We start from the raw sequence: 23,978 nt of genomic DNA, 5'->3' as shown, positions 1-23,978 counted from the left end.
CTCCCAACTGAACTGAGCCACTTTAGTATAGAGGACAAACAAAATATTTTCTTCTCAGCCTTGAAACAGCAAATTCAATTTCAAGTTACATTGCCAAGAGATCCCTAGCTACTGTCCCTTTGTCCTTGAGACTTGTTGTGAAAGGAACTGCTCCACAACATGGGAAAAAAAGCCAACTTTTACGTTATGAAAACTGCAGACTCCTGTCTCTCTGCTTCAAAACTCACTGGAAATCATCCAGTCCTGTCAAGACTCCTGCTGTATGGAGGATCAAGAGGGATCCCTAATGGGTTTGTAACATGGAAATAAAAACTTCAGGTCATGGCCTCTCCCCAGTAGAGCATAGCCAGTTGCATCAACAAAACTCAGGATTCAGAAAGCCTGAGGCTTCTCCTAATAAGTTATGTTCCAACTGCCTTCTTTGGCTAACATATTATGTTACAGGTATGTGCAATACCACAGATCCTGATGCCAGAACTTAAATCTAAACTTTTGCCTGTATTTCAGCTACTTTATGAACTCCTGGTATGCTCCTGATGCCCTCTAGCATTCTCTCTGGCAGGTAATGAAGGCTGCTGGCCAGGCTTCCTATCCAGGCACAGTTGCTGAATCCTGGTCCCCACTTAAAAACGAGAAAGCATTTGACAGGTGGCAATCACCAGGCAGCATCACCTTAACTTACATGCACATGTGTCCTAGGACAAGCAAAAATGCATTAAGTCCTTCTAGCTGGATCAGTGAAAACAGGTCCCAGCAACCCTAATATGGAAAATTACAACCCAAGATAGCCCACTTTTAGATAGAAACAATTTATAATTGTTATTATAAACAGTAGGAGTAATTTCCTCACCAACTACATGGAGAAATCCACCTTTCATCTCGAGTTTAAGGGCTGTTTATGGCAATCCCACAAAAACTGCCAAATCAGCCTAGTGTTAATGTGAAGTTCTAGGGCACACCATCCCAGATTTACCCAAAGGGAGAGAAATGAGCACAGTCATTTCACCAGTATCTGTTGCCATCTGATTTGGGAGCACTGCACAATTTTCAAGGGCGCTTCCTATCTAACCTATTTAGCCAATTTAACTGGTAACAAAGAGAAAATAAAAAAGAAGAAATAAAAACCCCACAAAAACCAAAGACCAGTGCCCTCCAAGGACAACAATATTTTAAAAGCAAATGCACACTGAACAAAAATGAAATTATGAAAGAGATTGTGGAGGGGAGAGAAACACACTGCTTTCAGGAACATAACCACATACTTTTATAATTCAATCTCATATAAGAAGTCTGCCCACTTTTTTAGAGCAGTAGCACTGCATATTTTGCTTTATTTGTAATCACAGCATCCAATTTAAATCTGACTACCATCTTCCACACAACTAAACCAATTGTCATACTTCTACAACAGCTACAATTTTCCAAGCACCTACACAAGACTGAGTCACTTCTACTATGTTTAGTTCTGTTGCTTGAACTGGCCAGATTTAAATTAAAAAGCAGTAAGAAATGGTCTATTTCCTTTCTCTGAAATAAAATCCCATATTTTTTTACACTACACTTCTAGCTCCTCTATTCACAAATTTCAAAATAAAAATTATTTCCAAAAAAAGTTTGTCTGAACAACAGTAGCTTTAAAATGTAATGTTTTCAAGGACAATACAATTCCAATACTAATAGGAAAATAAAAATTGAATTCTGAACTCCTTAGGAAGATAATTAAAATAGACTTGCACTTATTTGACAAAGCTAACTAAAACCATGACAATAATCTTCAAATAGCTATTAAAAGGCATAGCACAGATCACTTTGGTCACACCCAAAGTAATTTTTCTTTTTTTTTGGTCAAAATTTAAAAAGAGACCTGGATATTTTTGCAGAGCAGTGTAAGCTGGCAAAATTACACCACTTTTAAAACTGCAGACCTTGAAAACTATGACATTTAATTCCATATAGTCATTGTTACAAAATATGAAGAAATGTTTTGCAAGCTGCACTTGTGTGGAACAACTGTTTTCTACATTTTCCTGGACTACATATAGTCTAACACTCTATTATTTGATTCCACCACAAAAGATGGTCATTAATTTTAAAAAGATACTTCTTTCCTGTATATCACACAGAGCCAGGAAGAAGGATGAAACATTTTTCATTTTTGCCCATTTTCTGCAACCTCTACATTCTGGTCCTGCCAGCACTGCCCAATCCTTGATCCTAGAGTTCTAACTCCCACAACACTATTTAAAGAGACAGCAAGCACATTTAAAGTTGGTTGACCAAATATGATTTTCAAATCATCTCAATGTCTACAGAGGGATTTACTGCCACTGAGGACTGAAAATATAAGGAAAAGAGGTAAAAAATCTATTGGGAAGTAAAAACAAGGCCAGTAGTTAAATCGCTCCAAGATCTCACACGTAAGTCCTTATATTACCAGCTGGTTTCCTAAAATGTTTGTTATTGCATCCATGAAGAGCTGCCTTTCTTATCACTTCTTCCTAGCCAGGCATGTGGAAGACTGAGAATCACTTTAAAACTTGGCCAGCCCAAAATAACAAAAATGTAAAAAGTTGCCAAGGCTGAAACTTTTCATAGCGACCCAAGTGTTCTGTCTATTTGAACAAGGATTTGTGGTCCATTAGACGGTCTTTGTGTAATGCATTGGAGACTTAATTGTATAGCTATGGAAATTCATTATATGTAGATTATAAACTGTCCATACCATTTAACAACTAAAAAAAGAAAAAAAAAAAAAACCGAAAAACACTGCGGCAGAGAAAACTGAAAGAAAATGTTTGCATGACAATGTTAATTTAGTATGGTCTCATAGCTGTAGATGCCCTCTCCCAAACAAATATTTGAAGACTGTGTGAAGAGAACTATCCTTACCACCTCTCTGTATATGCAGCATATTTAAGCAAGTCTATAGAGAAGTCCCCATGGGGGCAGAGGCTCATTGTTCTTTTATCAAGCTCCTATCACATTAATAACATAGACATGCAACTGAGAGCTTAAAGCAGGGCACAGAATCCATTCAAAAGTCAGAACACTACTCAGGAATGTATCTCTCCTCAATCCTCATGCTCTAATTCATCAGTTTCAAGTTTGAGTATACACTGTATTTATTCATACTCTTTGAGGGTTTTGTGAGAACATTTTGAAACCAACATGAACCTTGATATACTCTCAAACTTCAGTGTTTGGGGCAAAAAGTGTAACAGACAGAGATCCAGTTTGGTGAAATACATATAAAGGGAAAAACATGATTGACACAAGGAATAACATTTTAGCACATGAACTCTCAATCCTACTTCAAGTAATACAAAGAGACATAAAATAATAAACAAATACTGCAAATCACAAAGGCTTTTTCTTGATAAAGTGTAATTACTACATAGCAGCCATCAAGACAGCAACAACAGAAAGCTATATACAATGAAAACACTGAGCTAAATGAAACCTATCTAACTACATTACTTAAGACAAAAATATGAAATGCATATGAATGAAGTCTTGTGCAAGCAGTATAGACAATGACTACTTACCTCTTTTGAACTGCTTGCTATTGGTAATTATCAAACAGAAAAATCAGTTTAGACCATCCTACTTCCTCATTTAAACTTGGTAAATCTAATACAATCCCAAGCAAGAAAACAGAGATAGGTTAATACTATTTAGTAGTTCAGTAGCAGAATTTTTACCTGCATAAGGTCCTGCCTTTCTTTTTCACCTGTGCATATAGCTTTCTTTATGGTTCGAAGTTCACTCATTATAGCTTGTGCTTCATCCAGTCTGTAATTTGTATGAGCATTTGACATCTTACGGTCAATCCTGTTGAAAATATTAAGACAAATTCAGGAATCTTCACATAATTAGAAAGCACACAGACTTTTTAAGACCTTTTGTTTATTCACGTACCACTTCATTTCCAGGAATAACACAGTACTCTACTTGGAATTAACACAGCACTCAGTGCCAAGTCCACTCTAAAGACAAGCAAAGCAATTATCTACCCAGGTTCTGCAGAACCAACAAATTTCCTGGGTTTTATATCCTAATGCAGAGCTTACTTATGAGTAATGTCTGTGGGCAACTTCATGAACCAAAAGTAAAATGAACCTAAAACTAACCTAGATTGTTATAACTCAAAAGGTAACAATGAGAAGTCTAGCTGTCGTATTTTTCACATAGCATCATACATTACATTATCTCTTCAGTATCAGGACTTCTACTTGATCCTGCTTCAGAAGTTTCTAACAAAGGCATTTCATTTTCTCAGGAAGAAATTTTTGATGCCTACAATTTGATTGCAAATGCTTTCCTTCCATTATAGGCCTCTTTGAATATCTTTTCCATAAGATACCTAAAAGACGTTATCATTCTGCAATGACAAACATAATATGGGAACATCCCAGAAAATTTTAAATCTTTAACCAAGAAGCAAGAGCACAAGTCTTGACATAAGACTGAAGCAATATTAATGTTTCCATCTTGACACATTAAAATCTCTCAAGTGGAACACCCACTGAGTTTTAAACCTTTTTTCCAACATTTCACAATAGTAAAGAACAACATATCAGGATGCAGAAGACTAGTCCAGTGTATCATCTTGATAATTTGCTTTGATTTATAGATAAAGAATAAGACAAGAGACTATAATGAACTTATCAGAAGAACTATTTGGTCTTGGATTTACAACAAATGGCTATGGGGTTTTAACACCTTATTTACAGCAACTATTGAAAATCATATGAAGTTCCCATTAAAATATGGAAAAGTCAATTTTCCTGCTAATCTAGCATAAAAAGAATGTTTATAGAGAAAAGGTGGTAAGTGTGAAGGTCAATGCTAAGAACAAAGAGCTTCAGGAAAATGTGTGTCAAGTTAACAAAATTAAAGGTAAAAATACACATTGTTTATCACCAAGGACATCAATCTATAAAGAGCAGTAGTAGGAGAGGGTATGCAATACATACAGAAGAATACCCAACTCTATTCAAAATACTGAGACTAACCAACAAGTTTCAAGATAGATACTATATTAAACTAACAGTGTCAACAACAGTCTCAGCATGTTCTAGCAGTTAAAACACAAGCAGTGCAACTCCACTTACATCTGATTACCTGCTTTAAAATTAAGATATTAAAATGAAAAATCAAAAGGGGTAAATTAAAATCCTGTGGTTTTATTGTGTAGCTCACAATATTTAGGGAAAAAATTTGTTTGGGTTTTTTCTACTGGTTTTGGAGACAACACAAAATAAGTCTAACTCTCAAGATTTTTCTTTGAACACAAATTTCCTCAAGTTACATAAGAAAACATATAATCTTTTATGAATACTGGCTCAAGAACAAGAAAGGACTTAAATGTCATGTAGGAAAGCTGGGGATTTGTTTGCTTGTTTCGTTTTCAAAAATGTTTCCTCGAGTCTTCACTAATTTTTAGTTAAAATCCTGAGGAGAAAGAACCATGGTAAAACAACTAATCCAATTCACTGAAAGTCACGTTAAAAAGATAATACATTTTTATCTGAAGGTAACTGTAATGTTAAGAACTATGTTCAAATATTAGACATGAAAATGCCTTCTACACAAATGCTCATTATACTGTTTGCCAGGACTAAGGTGGCATTTCAGGAAAAGGAAATTATTTAATTTCAACCAGATTTCTGTCCAGTTATCCACATATTCATGTTCTTGGACGCCACTTTGGAGCCCAGCTTATGAATTGATGTTTGTTTAAGGAAAGAATCAGAAAAGTTCCTACTGCCAAAAATATTTAGGCTTAAATCAGTATTGCTGTCAACCCAAACTAACTAAAGTAGCTTACAAAATTACCTGTTGTTTATTGGCTGTTAATTCTTTTCCTTTTCCTCATAAAGATCTATTTCTGAAAGCCATAGAGTTAATAGGACTCTTCCATTTTATTAGTGGAAAACAGTATGATACAAATATTGATCAGACCTTTGTATGAATAGCAAGAATATCCAACTAATATGCAAGACTGTAAGTATATGAAGATGTATCTAGGATACACAGACTATTAATATGCTTGACGTAGTTTCAGTCCTATAGGGCAGATTCCATGTTCCTCCATTTTCCTTCACCAAACCACAGGCCTGTACTTGAGAAAATCTAATTTTAAAGTTTTTGTCAGATCTCCTAACCTCTAAATTAGTCTGTAGCTACAAATTGTTTAGCAGTCCTAATTCCCTGTCACTCCCAACTTCTCACAGCATTCACTCTGCTCTCCTGGCCAACTGGCCAAGTTTTCATTTCCTTTGTTGCTAAACGCCTTCTTCCTCCAAAATTCCTGCCGGGGAGCAGTAGGGTCACTGAAAACACAGGGGAGAAGGAACTGCTCCTCCTTCTCAGTCTCTGCTGTTAGCCCAGAGGAAGGAATTGTTCTAGAAAAGGCTCATGTTTAACCCTGTAAGTTTGGACTGTGACAGGATCAGACAGACCTTGGGGCAAAGCTGCTGGCAGAGGCCAGAGTGCACCATCCTGAAGGGTGGGGATCTTTGCAGGCTTTGTACAGTGAGCTCTACAAAGTGTCCACTGGGCAAGCACTAATCCATGTCCAAAGGTTTATCACACACAACATTGCCAAATTTAGATGAAACTGTAGAAAGTGAAGTCCCAATAAAAAGCTGCAGCTCTATGAATACTGGAATTCTTACAGTATTGAAATCGTAAAGGTATTGAAACCCCCCTCAGTGTCTCCGCTCATAAAACCCCATTTCTACAGTCATTTTGTGGTTTTGTTTGCTTTTCATTCTCCTCAAATATGGTTAAGCCATTTTACTAAAATTAAAAAGAACAGAAAACAAAACACAGTCCAATGCAGACACTGTACATGGAAAATGTCAGAGTAAGAGATTTGCATTTAACAAAGGCATTTGAATCAGACAGCAACATAAAATGACCGAAATACTGAACAACCCAACTGCCCTCTCCATAAAAGCTGTCTCCTCTCTGAGAGCTATACCAAGCAAAGGCTGCACAGAGAGTCAGCTGGCAGCAAGTTCTAATATCTGCACATGATGCCATTTTGGTAAGACTTTCAAAGCAAACATTCAGCCAGATGTAAAGCCCGAAGTTTGACGGCTACTAATGTTGTTCTTGGCTTACACTTGAAATAAAGTGATGTACATGCCTTTAAAAAACCTGAACAGGATGCATGCCATTTGCAGTTTGGCAGTTACTTGAAGATTTGACTTAGCACAAGAAGGAAGAAGAATGACGCAAACCAAAAATTTAGAAAACGTAACAGAAGTGGGAAATGTCTGAAATGCAATAAACTTTAAAGGGGAAGCAGGATAGGGGGGGAACACAGCAAAAACCCCAGCACTCTTGTTTTTAAGAAGAAGCAATTAATTTATTTTTGGACAATATACTTTCTTTGAGGATATGGAAAAACTAAACTACTTCAGCCTTGGTACTTGACTTGAGTGACCCTTCTCTCCCAAAAAATACAGGAGTAGGGGAGACATTGCACAGTTAGGCTTTCAGGCTAATTTGTCTACTGACTACATAAGGAGGTGAGACAAGCTCCTCTCTTCAGTTGTTACTGTAAGTACTCTCCAAATTGGCTCACTTCCTCCTAGAAGCAAAATACTCCCAAAACAAGCGTGCATGTATCTCACCAGAAGGGGAAAAAAAAAAAAAAACCCAAACGAAAAACCTCTTAAAAGCACAAAACAAAAACAAAACCACAATTCTCTTTCACAAGGGAAGAAGTCACTGCAGAGAGCTCACCTCCAAGGAACACACAGGCAAAATGTTCTCCCCAGCTCCAGCAAGCAACAAGTGCCACCCAGTGCACCAAGGGAACAAAGGACGACCGTAGCAACGCAGCAATGAGCAGCACTGAAGCACTCAGCTGTTATGCCTGAACTTTTAAACTACATGATTGGAGTGACCACTGACTAATCAGATATGCTTTAAAATAATTCCTCTCTTGAAGGTCTCTCCTATAACCCCATCCTGGAGCATGGGCAACTTGACTTGGGCTATAATCCAAGACTAACATTTGTATTCCTAATCATTTGCAGACTTTACTTTTCAAAAAGTTGCACTACTTTGCTGGACTATCTTAAATGAATTATACTAATTAAAACAATCTTGAGTTTCAAATAGCCTTCAAATACTTTCAACATCCTAGTCAAGTGGTTATTCCTTTTATAAAACAATTGAACCTACACCCTTAAATAACCCAATAACCAGAAGAAGAAAAACAAATTAAAAAAGCAGAAAAAACATAGCAATTATTACTCAAAGAAAATATGATTAAGAATCATAAGACAAATTTGCTTTTGTTCTGTTACTGTTTACATATCTAGACCATCATATTGAGATGTTAACTTATATTTAAAATATTACTTAGTATATTTTATATAAAATACTTTGAGTGCTTTATTTTACTGATTTTTAGTAAATATCATACATTACCAATTTCTCCAACTACCTCTAAATGCTTCAATAAAAATACATTTATGCCTAAAAATTATTATATTTTATCTGCCAATTAAGAATTTTGGTATTCTAGTTGAACAAGTTTTCTTCTATGAAACTTTCTAAATGCACTATAAAACAAAAGAGCCTTGTTCTAAAAAACTAGAAAATTTTGTTATTAAAAAAAACCAAACCAAACACACCAAAAATATAAAGTGCATGGGTTACTCCTTCTTTTTTAAAAGTTAAATTTGAGAATCTTCCCTTAATTTGTTATTGTAGTACCAATCAAAATTGAAAAATAAATACCCTAACTGTTCCAGGATCCCCAGAATTTCATCACAACTCCTGAAGTGAAAGCCCATGCTTTGTAGCACCAATGTAATAAATCCAAAGCTTCAAAATATTTCTGCAGTTGCTGCACTTATGTTGCAAAATGCATTACATACACAACGGTTCCAACATTTTCAGGAAGCTCCTGCATCAGGCAGTTTGTTCACATGCATGCTGGATAAAAGGCCAAGGATTCTAAATGCATAGCCACGTATCCAAGGTGGATCCAAGTGCTGTTCAAGCTCTTGGCCTAGCTACTGGCCTTGCTGAAGAAACCTGGAAGCCACAACAACCTGTGTTTACCTGCCATCTTTTTCATGGCCTGGCAACCTCTCTCCCTATCCCACTGGACATCCCATGTATGAGCTGTGTGTGTGGATGACTAAACAACACACAAATGGAAGTCACGCAGCTCCCTTCCCAGCAGATGGCCTGCAGGAAGAGTGGCAGGGAGAGGGTCACCACAACATTTCACAACCTTTGACACCACTGAGTGCTCAGGAAACAGAGCAGGGCTGCCCAATAGCCCTGGGAGCAGTGGCAAATTGCCCCAAGCTTCCTTTCCTTACTGGGAGGAGACAAGGAATCACATCTACAATCAGATGTTTTGCACTTGTGCAACACAATCCAAGGTCTCACAGACCACTAGATTTCCAGTACAAGCACAAATCAGCCATACAGTGCAGAATGAAATGGTCTGACCATCAGGTAACAGGGAGAAGCAATGTTGTGGTGCACAGAATTCCCCCTAAGAAAAGTTCTGTGCCCAGCCGGAAAGCCTTGGTACTGCCACGGGGAAACTACTCTACAGAACAGTGCTTTGGACTGTGCTCCAGGCAGTAGGTATCTCCAAAAAGTACTTGGGAAATATTTCAAAAAGCTAATTCCAGTTTGGCAATATCTTGAGGAAGAGTTAAAAGAACATGGTCTATAAAGCTGTTTTTGCATGTGAGCCTACAAAATCACAACTCCAACCAATTCTGTCTAACCCTTCTTTCATCCTTTCACATTGTTCTCACTCTGCATCACTATCACAGCAGAAAGTCTGAAGCAAACCACTTAATGTTTTATTTTTGACAACACTTTTCTATGAAATTCACTCAAAGGCAAATTAAAAAAAAACTCAAAACCACAAAAAAATATCCTCCCACAAACTCTTAACTTACTCTTGTAGAGTTTCCACTCCTTTTTCTTTATATTGCAACTCCTGCTTCATCTGTGCCAATTCTCGTTTCAGCCTAGAAAGCTGAATAATACAAAATAATTAAAAGTAAAAATAAGTAACAGTAACTTTCACAATAAAAATAATTGGTTTTTAAATACAAAATCTTAAGCTACTTTAAAAAAACTGGAAGTGATAATTTAAGTTCTCTTTTATTGCTTTAAAATTTTGCATGAAAATAACAGGACACTTTAAGTATCATAAGTCCCAATCAAACAGCAGTCAAGAATTCAGATTTCACAGCATCAATTTCCTCATCTATTCTATCAGGTGTCTTCCTCCAATAGCTTATGCTAACAGCTAGAAAGTATCAATCCATATAAATTGTCTTCTCCCTTTGTAGCAAAGGCATCTCTCAACTGTCTTCAATTCTTTAGTCAACTTTAAAAAAGATGGAGCATTCAATGCTGTTAATTTTTCAACCCAGGAAAACAAAATTACTGGCAGTAGAACTGGTCTCTCTCCCAGAAATTGCAGCCTGGCTTTCTACAATTATTTTCATATTATCCTGCCCTCTCAACCCCTTGTCAATTATCTTGCTCCAACTAATAATCATAAATCAAAAGTGACATAGCAAACATGTCTCCAAAAACTTATTTTTGTGGTTTTATGGGAACAATTACCTGAGTAGGTTGTGCAGACCATGGAAGAGCCAAGAATCATCTGCAAAGAAAGAGCTTCTTGCCCTCCAGATAACTGAAGGCAACAGGGGGAGGAGAATGCAAGGGGCAGCAGACAAATGAGGGGAATAAGGGTGTTTGAGTGTGTGGTACTGAGACCAAAACTGAACTGTGAGCCCAAAGAGGGGCAGGGATGGAAGAAAAAAGCTCTCTCTTCTTAAGCTACCAAATTCAGTATATTTTCTAGAATTTACCCAGAGCGCTCTTGATTTTCACATGTACATCAATAAATGACAAAATCATTACAAAACAGAATTTAAAAAAAGACAGTAAAAGAATTTTTTCTTCAGCTCTACTACAAGAGCAATGGGCTTTGCACCAGTACCAGGATGCAAACCAGGACTCTGGGTCCCACCATCCTGCACAGCTCTCTCGCTTTCATTAAAATCCACGGCACCAGCCCCTAAACACTCCTGTACCCTCACCAGCTACTTTAACACTCACCAAAAGTAAAATGAGAAAATGAGAAAACTAATATCATGTACACAAAAATTTTATAATGCCTATTCCTGAATTCTATTTCCTGAAACAGCTCAATGCCTATCCACACTCGAACATACTATCCTATGTATGTAGTAGGTCACTTTGTTTTAAGGAGGAAGAGAGAGAAATAGTCGTAAGTGAAAACCTTGTTTATTTTATTCAAATATTACTTGGATAAATAAGCCTTGTTTACTTGTTTAGTATATGCTGACATTTAGAGTATGTAAAACAAGCAAACACTAGTCAGCATGTAATAAATATGTACAGATAGAATAAATGCCTTTGAAGGGTGGTGAACAGGATTTATTTTCAGAGGCACTCATGTGAAAAGTGGTCACTACAACAAAAACGGAACACTATCCTGCAAGGATAAGTATTTTTTAAAATACTTATTTATCAAAACCATTACTTTAGTTTTTTAAATAAATATATATATATGTGTATATAATTAAGGAGAATTTTTGTTACAGAACTGCCTATCATTGTCAGAATACTTGAACTGCCTTCTCCTCATAAAAGAGCTCTGGCCAATCAGCTGAAAAATTCTATTTGGCCAATAGGTCTACTGAATTGAGAAGAGATTTCCAAATAAGTGGCTAAACCTCCAGCCAGCAAAACCTCACTAAAAATGGGTAAATGGTCTGAAGACAGTACATTTGAATTGAAAGAATCTGGCTGCAGAGCATTTACTGCTTGTGGCAGTTTGTACAGAGAAAGCAATTTCTGAAAGCCTGGCTGAGCTTGCCTCTGACATTTGTGAAAAAAATTTTTGTAACATCAAAAAGACATTACTTCTCAAGTCACCAAAATGCAGTTAATAAAGACTTGTTTTATTACAGCAACAGGTTAGAATAAAAAAGCACTTCTCAATACCGTATTTCTATAAATGCATGCAATGTTCAGTGTAACTGCTAAAGCCAAAGAAAAACAGACCCTTCCTCCCTCCCTTCCCCACTAATTCATATTTTTACAAAATGAAAAAAGATTACTCACTCTGTCACGACGGCTGGCTATTTCTGCTTTAATCTGATATGGGTCATACTTGGTATTAGCTGAAAACCCCGAGAATGCTAAACAGATGGAAAACAGTATTTTACTTTTTTCTTCCTTCTTTAATACAATTATTAAGATGTGGCACTATTTAATAAACCATTTCATTCATTCTTTTTCTTACAAGACATCAGGTTCTAAAATTATCCTCTGTGCTGAAGTACAAATGAAGATTTCCATTTGGCCCATCTGAAACTTTTTTTTCCGTCCTGAACAACACCAAAAATTGCATACAGCAGCACCACAAAATTCCTAAAAGCACTTAGCTTTTATGACAGGATGATGATATTACACAAGCAACTTGTGTAATATTAGTAATTACTAGTTACTTCCTAGGTACATTGAATTAACAGTAGGATAGGGACTAAAGTTAAAAAAAAATATTGTCAGAATAAAATTGTACCAGTGAGGGAGAGAAGCTGCCTTCTAAAACAACAGTGTAGGGAACTGAAACACAAACCAACTCTGGCAAGCAAGACCTTACACAGAGTATCTACAGTTGGGCAACAATTTTAAGCTGTGGCATTACAAGCTAAAGCCTACACAGACGAAGTAAAGATCCTAGAGGACAGACTGAGCAAGAGCAACCATGATTTATGGAGTGAGCCATTCAAGGCAGTACTGGCCCACTGAAAAACGCCTGGTATGTGAATGGATGAGGCTGTGCTGTCAGACCTTCCATCCTTTTGCAGAGCTGAGGGCTACTGCACTGAAACCCATACCCATGTCTGGGGCTGCACTGGGCCTTTTGACTCTCAAAAGAATTCTGCAATGCCAAGGTCATGTCGAGCGTGCAGGAACTCGCCAAAATGAGTAGTCGTGCCTGGACTAATTCTCTAAATCCAGGATTTTCTGTGGAGTTTTTTTTTTTAAACAGCGCTGATCACAACTGAGTCACAAAACTGCTGCATGGGCACCTCCCTGCCAGCCCACAACCACTGAGCTCACCTCCCTCTCATAAACACACGACACTGAGTCAATGGCAGCATCCACCAGCAAAGTGGAGGAAAACACTTTGTGAAGTTTTAGCTCTTTTAATGCAATAACCTGAAACTTGAAAGTGGCTGCAGAGGCAAAGATATTTGCTATATAAGCATCCAACTTTGGTCATGTAACTGCACTTTAATTAGAAGCCCAGAATTTCTGTATAATAAAAGGAGAAGCAAGCATCCCACAGTAGATGGAGGAGTCAAATTAAGAAAAACAAGTGGAGAAGAAGCTTTTGGGAATCTTGAGTTAACAGCATGATTAATTCCCAAAAGGATATGTTAAAAATTTTTTTAAAAATCATCTGAGCAATCAGACCATCCCATTTTCTCAAAACAGACCTTATGGCAGCATATGACCTAAAACCAATATAAAATTTATTAACACATCTGTAGAAAGTTAAAATATTTTCCACCTCAAAACAAGCAAATGGTTTTATGTAATTGCTGTTACAGATTCTCATTTTCAACTCCATATATGCCTACAAAACCCCAACTACCAGAAGATTGAGAAACATAAGTAAATTGACATAGCATTTGCTTTCATTACATACAACCCCCAATTTAGTCATTTCATATTTTGCTGCTGTTTCAAATAACCTGTTTTTCTAAGAGCTTCAAAAATATGAAAAAGGTTATATTTTTCTAGTATATTTTCATCTTCAACAGAAGTTTCTTTCTGTATATTCATCTGAAGAAATTCAACATAACATCCCACAGAATTATTGCAAATTTTTAAAAAACAAGAAGTCCAAGATCCTAGAAAGGCTTTGTAATAAATATCAATTTAGATTTTATAATCTCAAAAATACTGATGACACTACCTCTTACTTTATTGCAAATCTTTAAATAGCTGTTAAACATACTTTAAACAAGTTTCTTTTTTTTAAATTCTTTCTTAATAGGGAAGTATCATGCTAGTTCTTCAGAAACTTGAACATGAGAGGGGGAAATAAGACAAATCACAACTGTACAATTATGTCACAAACTGAATCACAGAATACATATATATAAACTAAACAAAAAGATGAGAATCCCAGTTCAGTAGTAACAGAGTATTTGGTCCAAACCATCTGGTACACCAGTGCTCTAGAAAACATCTTTTATTCAGGACTTTGGCATGTGTGTGAATTACCTTGGATTAATAAATACCAGTGAATCAGTAGCTAAACACTTCTATCCAGACACCTGCTGTAAGGCCCCTTCCACAGTCAGATTTCTTGAACATTTTCAGAAAAGGCTATAGCAGAGCTTCCCATTCTTACTAAATCCTTGCAGTTAACAGCAAACCAGCAGTTAAAACAATGACTGTACAGCCACTGAAAAATTTCAATTGAAAAAAACAGTAAAACTCCACTACACTTCCATGTGGTGCTGGGTATAATAATTTCTTTCACCTAGTCTGGTTGACTCTGACAAAGACATCTTTTCTTACTGCACCAACCAATTGCCATGACAGCGGCGCAACATCATCAGAATTCAGAAAAATTGCATCATCTACTCCAAGCTACTAGAGACAAGAATGAAAAGGGCAGGAAATCAAAGTTCTGTATCACCAACATCAGAATCACAGGTCAGCATTCAATAACGAGGTGAACTAATGAAATATTGTTTCCTAGTTCATGGTAAGAAGTACTCCTGAACACAACAGCTTTTCCCTAACTCTTTATAAATTTGCTAAATAGACTATGGATCCACAGAAGGTTTCCCCTAGGGTGACGGCTCCCTCCCATATCAAGTGGAAAATATTCTCTGAGTTTAGAAGCCCATGTAGGCAGCTGATCCAGCAGCATTCAGCCCTTTGATGCCTTGCAGGAAGCATCACTACAGGTGGCTCCAAGATGGGTAGAAATACCAGCTAGGACATATGCCTGTTTAATGTTACATCCCTTTTTAATGTTAACACTTATCCCTATTAAATGTTAAATCTCTGTTGTAATAGATGTAACAGGAATTGGAAGACATTAAATTGCAGAGTCGAAGGACAGCACCTCACTGCTGCAATCAATACTGTCATTCACAGAAGAATCAGGTGATGGAAATACTTCACATTGTTTCTTATACTGTATCTTGTGAGGTCAGGTGGGTAAAATCAAGAAAAGAAAGTAAACTCACAGCTGGCATAGGAACGGCTGTCATCCTCACACATTTTGTGCAATTGTTGATATTCTTCTTGGGCTAGTTCAAAACGCTGCTGCTTTATTTGGTAAATCTCCTTCTTGGCATTGAGTGCCTCCTGGGCAACTATTAAATATTCCTTTAGCATGCGTTCTTGCTCCCTTCTCCATTGTTCCCTTGGGTCCTCAATTTGTGTGAGCTCTAAGGAGAAAAAAGTAAAAGCATTAAAATAGTATTATATAACACTTTGTGCTACCAAGTCCAAGTTATTTTTGTTAATGTTTATTCTCAACCAGCACACCTGACACTACAATGGCCAAAATCACTCCAGCCAGAATGAGAAGGAAGGACGTAGAGTGAAAGAGCAGGAAAGTTCTTTTCAAATATGAAAGGCATTTAAATGTTATTCTTTTCTTTATGAACCACTGCAAACCCAAAGAAAACAGAAATTTGGCTCCAACCTTCCCTCATAACCAACTTGAAAATTCCAAGAACTACCTAAAAACCCAGAACCACAAGGGAAAGTGAGAGGTATCTCAATGCTTAACCTGTAAGTCTATAAATAGCTGGAACTATCTTATGATACTGCATACAACTTCACAAGTATAACATCTTAAAAGGACAGAGGCTACCCCTGCATAGCTTAGAAGAACAAGGTAATTTAACAGAGAAGTCAGCATCTTGGTCTCCAATTCATAAAGCTTTTAAATAATTTCTCTTTATTTGTCTTAAGAAACAGCAGTCTGATGTTTTTCTTTGGCAGGGTTTAGAACAGCTTTTATTTAAATGCAAACCAAAAACAAGTTTCCACAAAAAAAGGAGATCTTTCCCATTTCTACTGATTTTCAAGGTTATTACTGCAAAACAATCTCTTTACAATTGCAAAGGCATTTGAAGATGACACACGTTAAAATTACAAAAAATTATTGGATCATTTTGGGGTTTTTTGTGAGTCAACAAATATGTTTTACATGATGATGTCCATGTAAAGCCTTGTGTTTAAATGTAATGTTAATTTCTGATGTCTGAAGCTCTACCAGTAAGAAGCTGCTGCAGACACAATGTCAGTGTTCAAAGTAGTGGCAAAACCAGCAGCACAGTCAGGAGCTAAGCACCTAGCAATTTTTCTATACTTGGTTTCTTACAAGAGATGAAAGCCAGTTATGTTTTGGATTAATCCTGAGTACTTAATTCAGTATATTGGAGCCAGTGATGAAATACAAAACTGTAGAAGATTGAGCCCAATAGATTAAGAACTCTAATGGTGTCAAGGTCATGCTAGCAGCTCTACCATTTGAGAGCCATCTGAAAAGTATATAAACAAAAACAGAAAGCTCAACAAAGAGCAGTCCTTCCAACAGATTTGCAGATTAGGTTCCTAAATAACCTATTCTCTCAACAGCTGTACCTTTCTCTCCCTGCAACTCCTCATATTGAAACAATCTAAAGTGCCTACAGTTCTGCAATTTCTCCTCACTTCCCAGGGACCCTTTTGATTCCCTTCTGGCTCCAATGATCCAAAAATATCTCCTCAGCCAAGGACAGGATGTGCTTTGGCTTGTTGAGGTGCCATAAATCCTTCTCTACATGGAGAGCAAGCAGAAGAAAACAGAGTTCTGATGCTGCCCACCCTTCACTAAGGGCATTTCAATTTCCACCGCTACCTCATTTGTCCATAAGTACCGCTGAAATCTGTGCAAATTTTAATATTCATAGAACTGCTAAACCCCCATGAAAATGATGAGAAATTAGTAAATATTTATAAAAAAGATAGGCTCACCAGGATTCAGTTTTTGTCTTTAAAAGGTAAATTATTAGTCCTAATGTCAATAAATAGCCCAGGATAAGGCATTACATTCTATTACACATATACTTCAGGGCACTGCATCTCTCACAAGAACGGTATCAGAAGCCTTCTGAAAAGCTAGTAGCATTCATCTGAGGTAGAAAACTTCTTTAGTGCATGGGAAGCTCTGCCTTTTTTTTGGTTTATGAAACTTTGCCCTGGATTTCTAAACAAGTTTGCCACAAAACAAGATTAAATCTACATTGCATGATAAAATTAACTTCCTTCATTTCTTTACAAGCAATTAAAAAAACACTATAGTAACTCAAGAACAGTCCCAGACAAATGCAGAGAATATATTATTCCCTCACTGGGGAATGCCCAACTGCTTAGAGGAGACTTCAAAGGCTCCCAAGACTCCAAGCAGGAGGGAAAGGAATTCTGTGGCTGGCAGCCACCAAGGTTTTTAAGCAATGGTTGGATAACAGCCAAGAGCAGCTTAGTAAGGGTGTCAACAAAGTACTGAATTTACAGAACAAGATGGAGATCAGGGTTGGAAGCACCATTGAGATTTACAGAAGATTCTTCTGTTCCTTGTTTCTTTTCCAGTTTAAATAGAAAACTATTGCTTAGAAATCTTTTTTTTTGTTTGTTTGTTTCTGGGTAAACAAACATAGCAAGAGACTTAGGAAAAATCAGATGTATTGCTGTTTTCTTTTAAAAGGTGCAAGGGCAAAAAGCTTGAGAGAGTGCACAAAGCATGAGAGGTCCCTAGAAGTGCAAGTGTAGAAAGACTCTCTTTGAATTATCCCTTGCATTTTCTCACAGTATTTCTTGACACCAAACCACTTCTAACTGTTTTGTCAATTAACACAGAACTCCAGTGCTGTATAAAGCATTTAAACCAGTCAGCCACAAAAGGCAATCCAAATGTTTTCTCCTGAAGCTGCCATTCCAAGTGGTTTAGACATACTTATTTCAGAAAAACATTTCTTCAGCTCCTACACCACCTCTGCCACTTGTCTGACACAACCTCATGATGCACATGATTGTCTATTCATTAGTTCTCACTTCTACAAAGGAAGTTCATGCAGTCTTGATTGGTACCTTTGTCATCCACAGTTTAAAAATTAGATCAAATATCCTACTAATTTTTGAATAATAATTATCCAGCTATAATATCAACTCTGTCTTCCCTCTTATTATTCTTCTTGCTGGTTTATGAAAGTACTGTATTAGCCTAAGGGTGACAAACCCATTTTACTGTGACGGTTGAATTACCATTTAGGATAATATCTGTGGGCTCCAAGTAATTAGCTATCATGAAAGAGACTAATTTTGCAACCTTGTTAATTGAATGATTTCTTTTACACAGTTCAGCACTGTCCCTGAAGCTTCTATCCCTCTGTTCATACATTAACTTTATTTCATACCTAATATGATTAGCTTTACTTTTCCAGACCGATTAATATTCAACTTTTCTTCCTGTCTACCCACTGATCATTCAGGAACTCAATTGCTCTTTGCAAAGATTTTTTTCTACAATTTTTGCTTTCAGTTGCACAGAAAAAAAATGCAGGCCAGATCTGACATGCCTACAATGATTAATATCCCTTTTGTAAGTTCAAACTTGAAGTCTGTGGTAAAGCTGCTAATAACAAAATTTGAAAAGCAAAAGGAAGCCCATTTTTATGTGTGATAGTTATTGTTATTCCTATCATAGAGGCCTAATGGTGGCTTTTTTAAGGAAGTACATTGCAATAGGAGTTCACGTTCTACTCATTTTCTGTAGGGATTTTAAAACCACCAACAAATTTAAAAAAGCTTAGAAGAGTTATTAATACCTTCATTGTTAAAAAGAAATATATGCATTCATGCACATACTTTGGTGAAAGTCCACTCCATTACTGTACTTCAATGTAATCCTCACTTTTTATTAAATTTCAGCATTACTGAACTTACTATGACAGCAATCCTTAAACTAATACTTTTTTAAAACAGAGAGTTATTATAAGAATTACTTAACAGTCTGTATTTATTGCCTTTGAATTTTCTTGTCTATCTAACCTTGTGATTAATGTATTAACAGTTGTTTAACGTTTATCATTTAGTTAATGATTTTTGTTAAATTTCACAACCAATAAGTACCTGTATAGGTCAAACAATACCATGGGAACATTTATTATTCTGTTGTTTGGGTGTTTTTTAAGCAAGTAATTGTGAAACCACAATACATAAGCAATTCCAATGATGGATGGAAGCCCAAAATTATTTCTACACTTTCCTTTTTTAAATAACTAGATTTTAAGTAGATAGTACTGCAGTTGGTTTTTCAGATTATATTATTTACCATTGCTGTGATAGCCCGTGTAACTACTTTCTTCTTTTTTAGTCCCCACCAACTGCCAATTCCCACAATACTGAAAGCATTCACCCAACAGTGATAAGAAGCTTAATGATAGCACAACAGTAACAGCAGCAGCACAAAGCTATAAAGATAAGACTTTCTTTTCTAAGTAGAACTGGCATATGTGCCACAGTGATGATACAAAGCTCAGCAATAGTCCAAAAGGGAAAGCATTCGAAATTAGTTTCCAAAAGGGACATCCGTTGTCTTTTTGACAGCATTTTGTACTGTATTAAAATATAAAACACGCATTGCTTAAGCAAGGATGAGATTGCTGTATTTCACAGTGCTCCTGATTAAAAATCAGCACACTTCTCTCTCTGAATGCATTTTGGTTTTCAGTCGATAAGAGTGAACTATGGATGACTGGAAAAATAGGAAAGATAAGAATGTAACACAGAAATCTTTCTGACATATGACAAAAAGCAACAACAAAATTACTAATACTTCACAGTATGACCAAGTAAACCAAAATACTGTTAAACGCTATAGCTCAATCATATTCAAAATTCTTTACAAATGGAATGCTTTACAATTAGGCCTCCATATGAAAGATAAGGAAACATTTTCTGCAAGAAATTACTACCATACCGTTTCTCACTGTAGCACAAGGTGTATAAAATGGTATTGGAAGCAGAGTTAGTGGCAGGAGTAAACACCAGCTTGCTAGTATTCCTCAAAGCAATCATGTATCTACTCACGATTTATGTGGTCCATATAATAAACTCCAATCTGTTGATCGTAAACAGTTTCCCATCCTAGAGGAAGCTCATCACCAACACAGTCAGCAAACGTCAATGGCTTTGTAATCCTGAAAAAATAAAAATAACACAAATAAGTACAAAAGCTGCAGAGTTTACAATGCAATGAATGTTATTACATGTTTTGAAGATACCTTAGCCAGTTGATCAAAAACTAGTTATGCTACTTAGGAATGTGCTGATAATTACAAACATACAGTTTCCAAATAAATTTTCATTTAAATATGCTGACAGATACTCCCCAAACAGGTAAGACAAGCTTCTCCCCTCTAGTTTCTATGTATAACAATTTAATTATAATGGCATGCCGTCCTGCCAGTTCTTCTCCCATACTGCAAAGAACACAAAAGTGAAGCTGGAGTTCACCACTGCTGAAACTACTAGAAGCTTTATAGGTTTTAACTTCTTTCTGGTGGCAACATAGCATAATTATTTGTTTTGTTTTTGTTTAAAAACAAAAAAAAAAAAAAAAACAAAAAAAAAAAAACAAAAAAAAAAAAAAAAAACAAACCCGAAAAATTAAAGACAGCACTATGTAACAGACCTCCTGTTTTCAACTATACATTTCCAACTTTTAATGATATTCTCTTGATCCAGACATATCCAAATCACTTCCTCTCCCTCAAAAAGGAGACAAACGTCTCTGAAAAATTCTGAAGTAATTAGAGCAGAAAAAGTAATTAATAAGTAACAGCATTACTATCTAGCAGCTTAAAATATCACAGTCCTTGCTAAACAAAGTCTTAATAGATCAGTGGGTAATAGATAACTAAAACAGCAATGTCACTGTTGACAGGAACATTGTAAGTACTGGCTTCCATATTATACAAAAAGACTCTAAACCAACACTGCTCTGAAACGGCAAGGTGTATAAAAGAATAGGAAGAATAAATTCTATAAATATGAAAGCCTTTACACTCAATCTAATCATGTTTATTACCCAAATATTCATTTTAATCTTTACCTAACTCCTAGGGTGATGATTTTGTTTAAAAGTTGTCACAAAATTAATTTACTGAAAACTACTAAAAAAGTAATTTCAATTACACATGGGATATAGATACAACACCTTCCTCACATATTTGTTGAGGCACTTCTAATACCTAAAACAATGACAACTTTGCACACATTAAATACATGCACTTAATATAATTATATACTATATATATACTATATACTATTAAATACATGACTTAATTTGAGCATGATCTATAGTACAACACTGTTTTAATTCTGATTGTATGTCGCAATACCCAATTAAGGTTTTCTTATCAGATTTGGACTATGCTTACAAATACACTGCTGAATGGAAAGACCAGTAGGACTCATAATTGCCCTTACTCCAGTAACACCTGTATAACACAGTAACTTTGTCTGGACTAAAGTATGTCTGTCTTTGAACTTGAAAGTCCCTTCTCACCCCAAAATAAAACCAACCAGAACAATCCAGTGCTAAAGACTTCAAATACTACAGCTACATTCCAGCTAGTCCAATAGTGCAGTAAGCACACCATTCAACCACCACCAAAGAACACAAACCTTTGCACACAAACAGAAAAACTGCATTTACTCGCCTCCTGAAATTATTGAGATTACAGTGTTCAAAATTAAGTGTAGTAGAACTAAAAAAAAAAATATCCTTCCTAGTTTCCATGTAATGTCTCAATAGCTCTGCACAACAGTAAAAAGATCAAGATATTCAGGTCAAATAATAGCCTGATACTATTTGGTTGATTCTCCAACACTTATAAACAGTTTAACAGAAGACGTACATAAACTTGTGCACCACTATTTAAAGTCAAAATTTTCTATTACTGACAAATATGTAATTTACATCATGTAATCATGCAAATCCAAAGATGCTGTATTCAAGAAAGAAAATGTTACTAGGAACTGACGTAGGCACTCTCAGTAATTCATCTAGCAGTCAGGCAGACCAGATATTGCCAAAATACTCCTGATCTCCCTGGAATTCAGTCAAATATTAAACATACTAAGTGCAGCATTTTTTCTTAAACTCCCATGGTTTTGTTCTGAAGACATCACGTTTACAACTTCTCAAAGTAGTCTAGACATCAGCTCCTAAATTACCACACTATAGACAAGATTTTCTTTGGAATGAGTTATGAGACTTGCTTGCCTGTTACACAAACATACCCTCACCCTTTATTCATAAATAAATCTGCACATGATACTCTAACCTTTCATGCTACAAAAACTTTAATTCAATGCTCGCTGTGATCCCGTCAGAACTCAGACATGCAGGACAAGGACAATGTTCATTTTTTGGAAAGGGAGAAAGAAGAAAACTAATGCATCTGGTCAAACCAGTTTTCATTACAGTGTTATAAAAGCATGTGTGAACAGTTTAATTAATGGCTTTGAAGGAAAACTTGTAGGGAAAAAAACCCAACACATAAAAAGCTGTCTTCCAGATATTCAGACCATTATTGAGGTTGCTCATTTTAAATTATAATCAAAGTTACTCCAAATTGGATTCTGTTCAGACAAGGCATAATGTCACATTGACTCAATTCAGTCACATTTATACCTATGCAGTCAATAGTCAGACCTTCAGTCAAAGACACAAAATACGAAATGGAAGTTTCTGCCTGTGTTCTGCACTGCTTTGACTAAGCGAACTGAAAAAATACCTTCCTGGTTTAAAAAGCACAACTCTGAGGACAAGATTAGTTTCTTGCCAATTAAGGAAACTAGGGTTTTTCAGAATAACAAAGACAAAATGGAACAGTTGCAGATATCTACACTGGAGGTCAGCGACAAATTACAACAGTCGACTGCTGAAATTAAGTATATTCTGGAAATACTGCTTTACCCTCTGGGTTTGTTTTTAATTAGCTTAAGTTCTATAAAATAGAACAGATCTTTTCTATCTTTTTTTATAAAGAACTGTACAAGGTACAAGTACATCTGTTAAAACATTTCAAAGTGTTGAAATAAAGACAAAAAAAACTTTTCAAAGCATAAAGACAAAGACACAACAAAAATTCTGCCATCTTTGATTAAACAAAAAACATGGCTGTCCTGAACTGTGCTATTCACAGTAAAGAAAAGCTAAGGCATTTATCTGTGATCTCAGTAGTAAACAATAACTAACACACTCACCCATAATCACCTCTGTTTCTCCCAGAACAACTGGCAGACACTAACAAGAAGGTTCTGGACTTTCAGCTGAAGATGAAAATCCTCTGGGACCAGTTTACAGCATTAATTCTTTGCAGCCACTGGACCTACAGGCCAGGTACAAGCAACAGTTCTCCATGGGGGCCAATTCCACACAGATTAAAAAACCAATTTAACATCAGATTAACTGACTTTATCCTTTCCAAAAGTAATGACACTCTTCAGTCCTTAGGCACTCAATCTTTTGTGACTCTGAAGTAAATACAGTATCACATAAGAAAGCTTCCATAATCCAAATCCAGTATATCAAGCCCAGAGAAAAATCTTTGAGCAATGTCACGCACCTCAGACCTGTCACTAACTCCGCCCAAATTATATGTTTTCATTAAGAGGAAATAAAAGTCTGGTATTTGCCTGCAATCCAACAGACACATCTGAAAACCCAACTTTTATTATCATTTTCTCAATTACCAAGCTAAACAGTTAGAAAACAGAAATTAAACTGTAAAATAAAACCAAACAAGTGACTAAAGTAAGTTTTTTCTCCTCCTTGC

At 36.1% G+C, this 23,978-nt stretch overlaps 1 protein-coding gene across 3 annotated transcripts in view; it reads right to left on the bottom strand.

Moving 5' to 3' along the window:
- The window catches only part of WWC3 (WWC family member 3), a 97,731-nt gene that overhangs the window by 41,582 nt on the left and 32,171 nt on the right, over window positions 1-23,978 (bottom strand). For all 3 annotated transcript variants that reach the window (XM_056489317.1, XM_056489307.1, XM_056489300.1), the window contains exons 2-6: window positions 20,221-20,330; window positions 15,324-15,527; window positions 12,166-12,242; window positions 9,954-10,033; window positions 3,702-3,831 (exon numbers count right to left, since the gene is read on the bottom strand). In XM_056489317.1, the coding sequence (XP_056345292.1) occupies window positions 3,702-3,831; window positions 9,954-10,033; window positions 12,166-12,242; window positions 15,324-15,527; window positions 20,221-20,330 (601 nt within the window). The remainder of the gene's footprint in view (window positions 1-3,701; window positions 3,832-9,953; window positions 10,034-12,165; window positions 12,243-15,323; window positions 15,528-20,220; window positions 20,331-23,978) is intronic.

Source organism: Oenanthe melanoleuca, chromosome 1, assembly GCF_029582105.1.
Source record: "Oenanthe melanoleuca isolate GR-GAL-2019-014 chromosome 1, OMel1.0, whole genome shotgun sequence".
NCBI lineage: Eukaryota > Metazoa > Chordata > Aves > Passeriformes > Muscicapidae > Oenanthe > Oenanthe melanoleuca.
The sequence above is the reverse complement of the archived record's forward strand: the minus strand, read 5'-3'. Positions and strand labels throughout refer to the sequence as shown.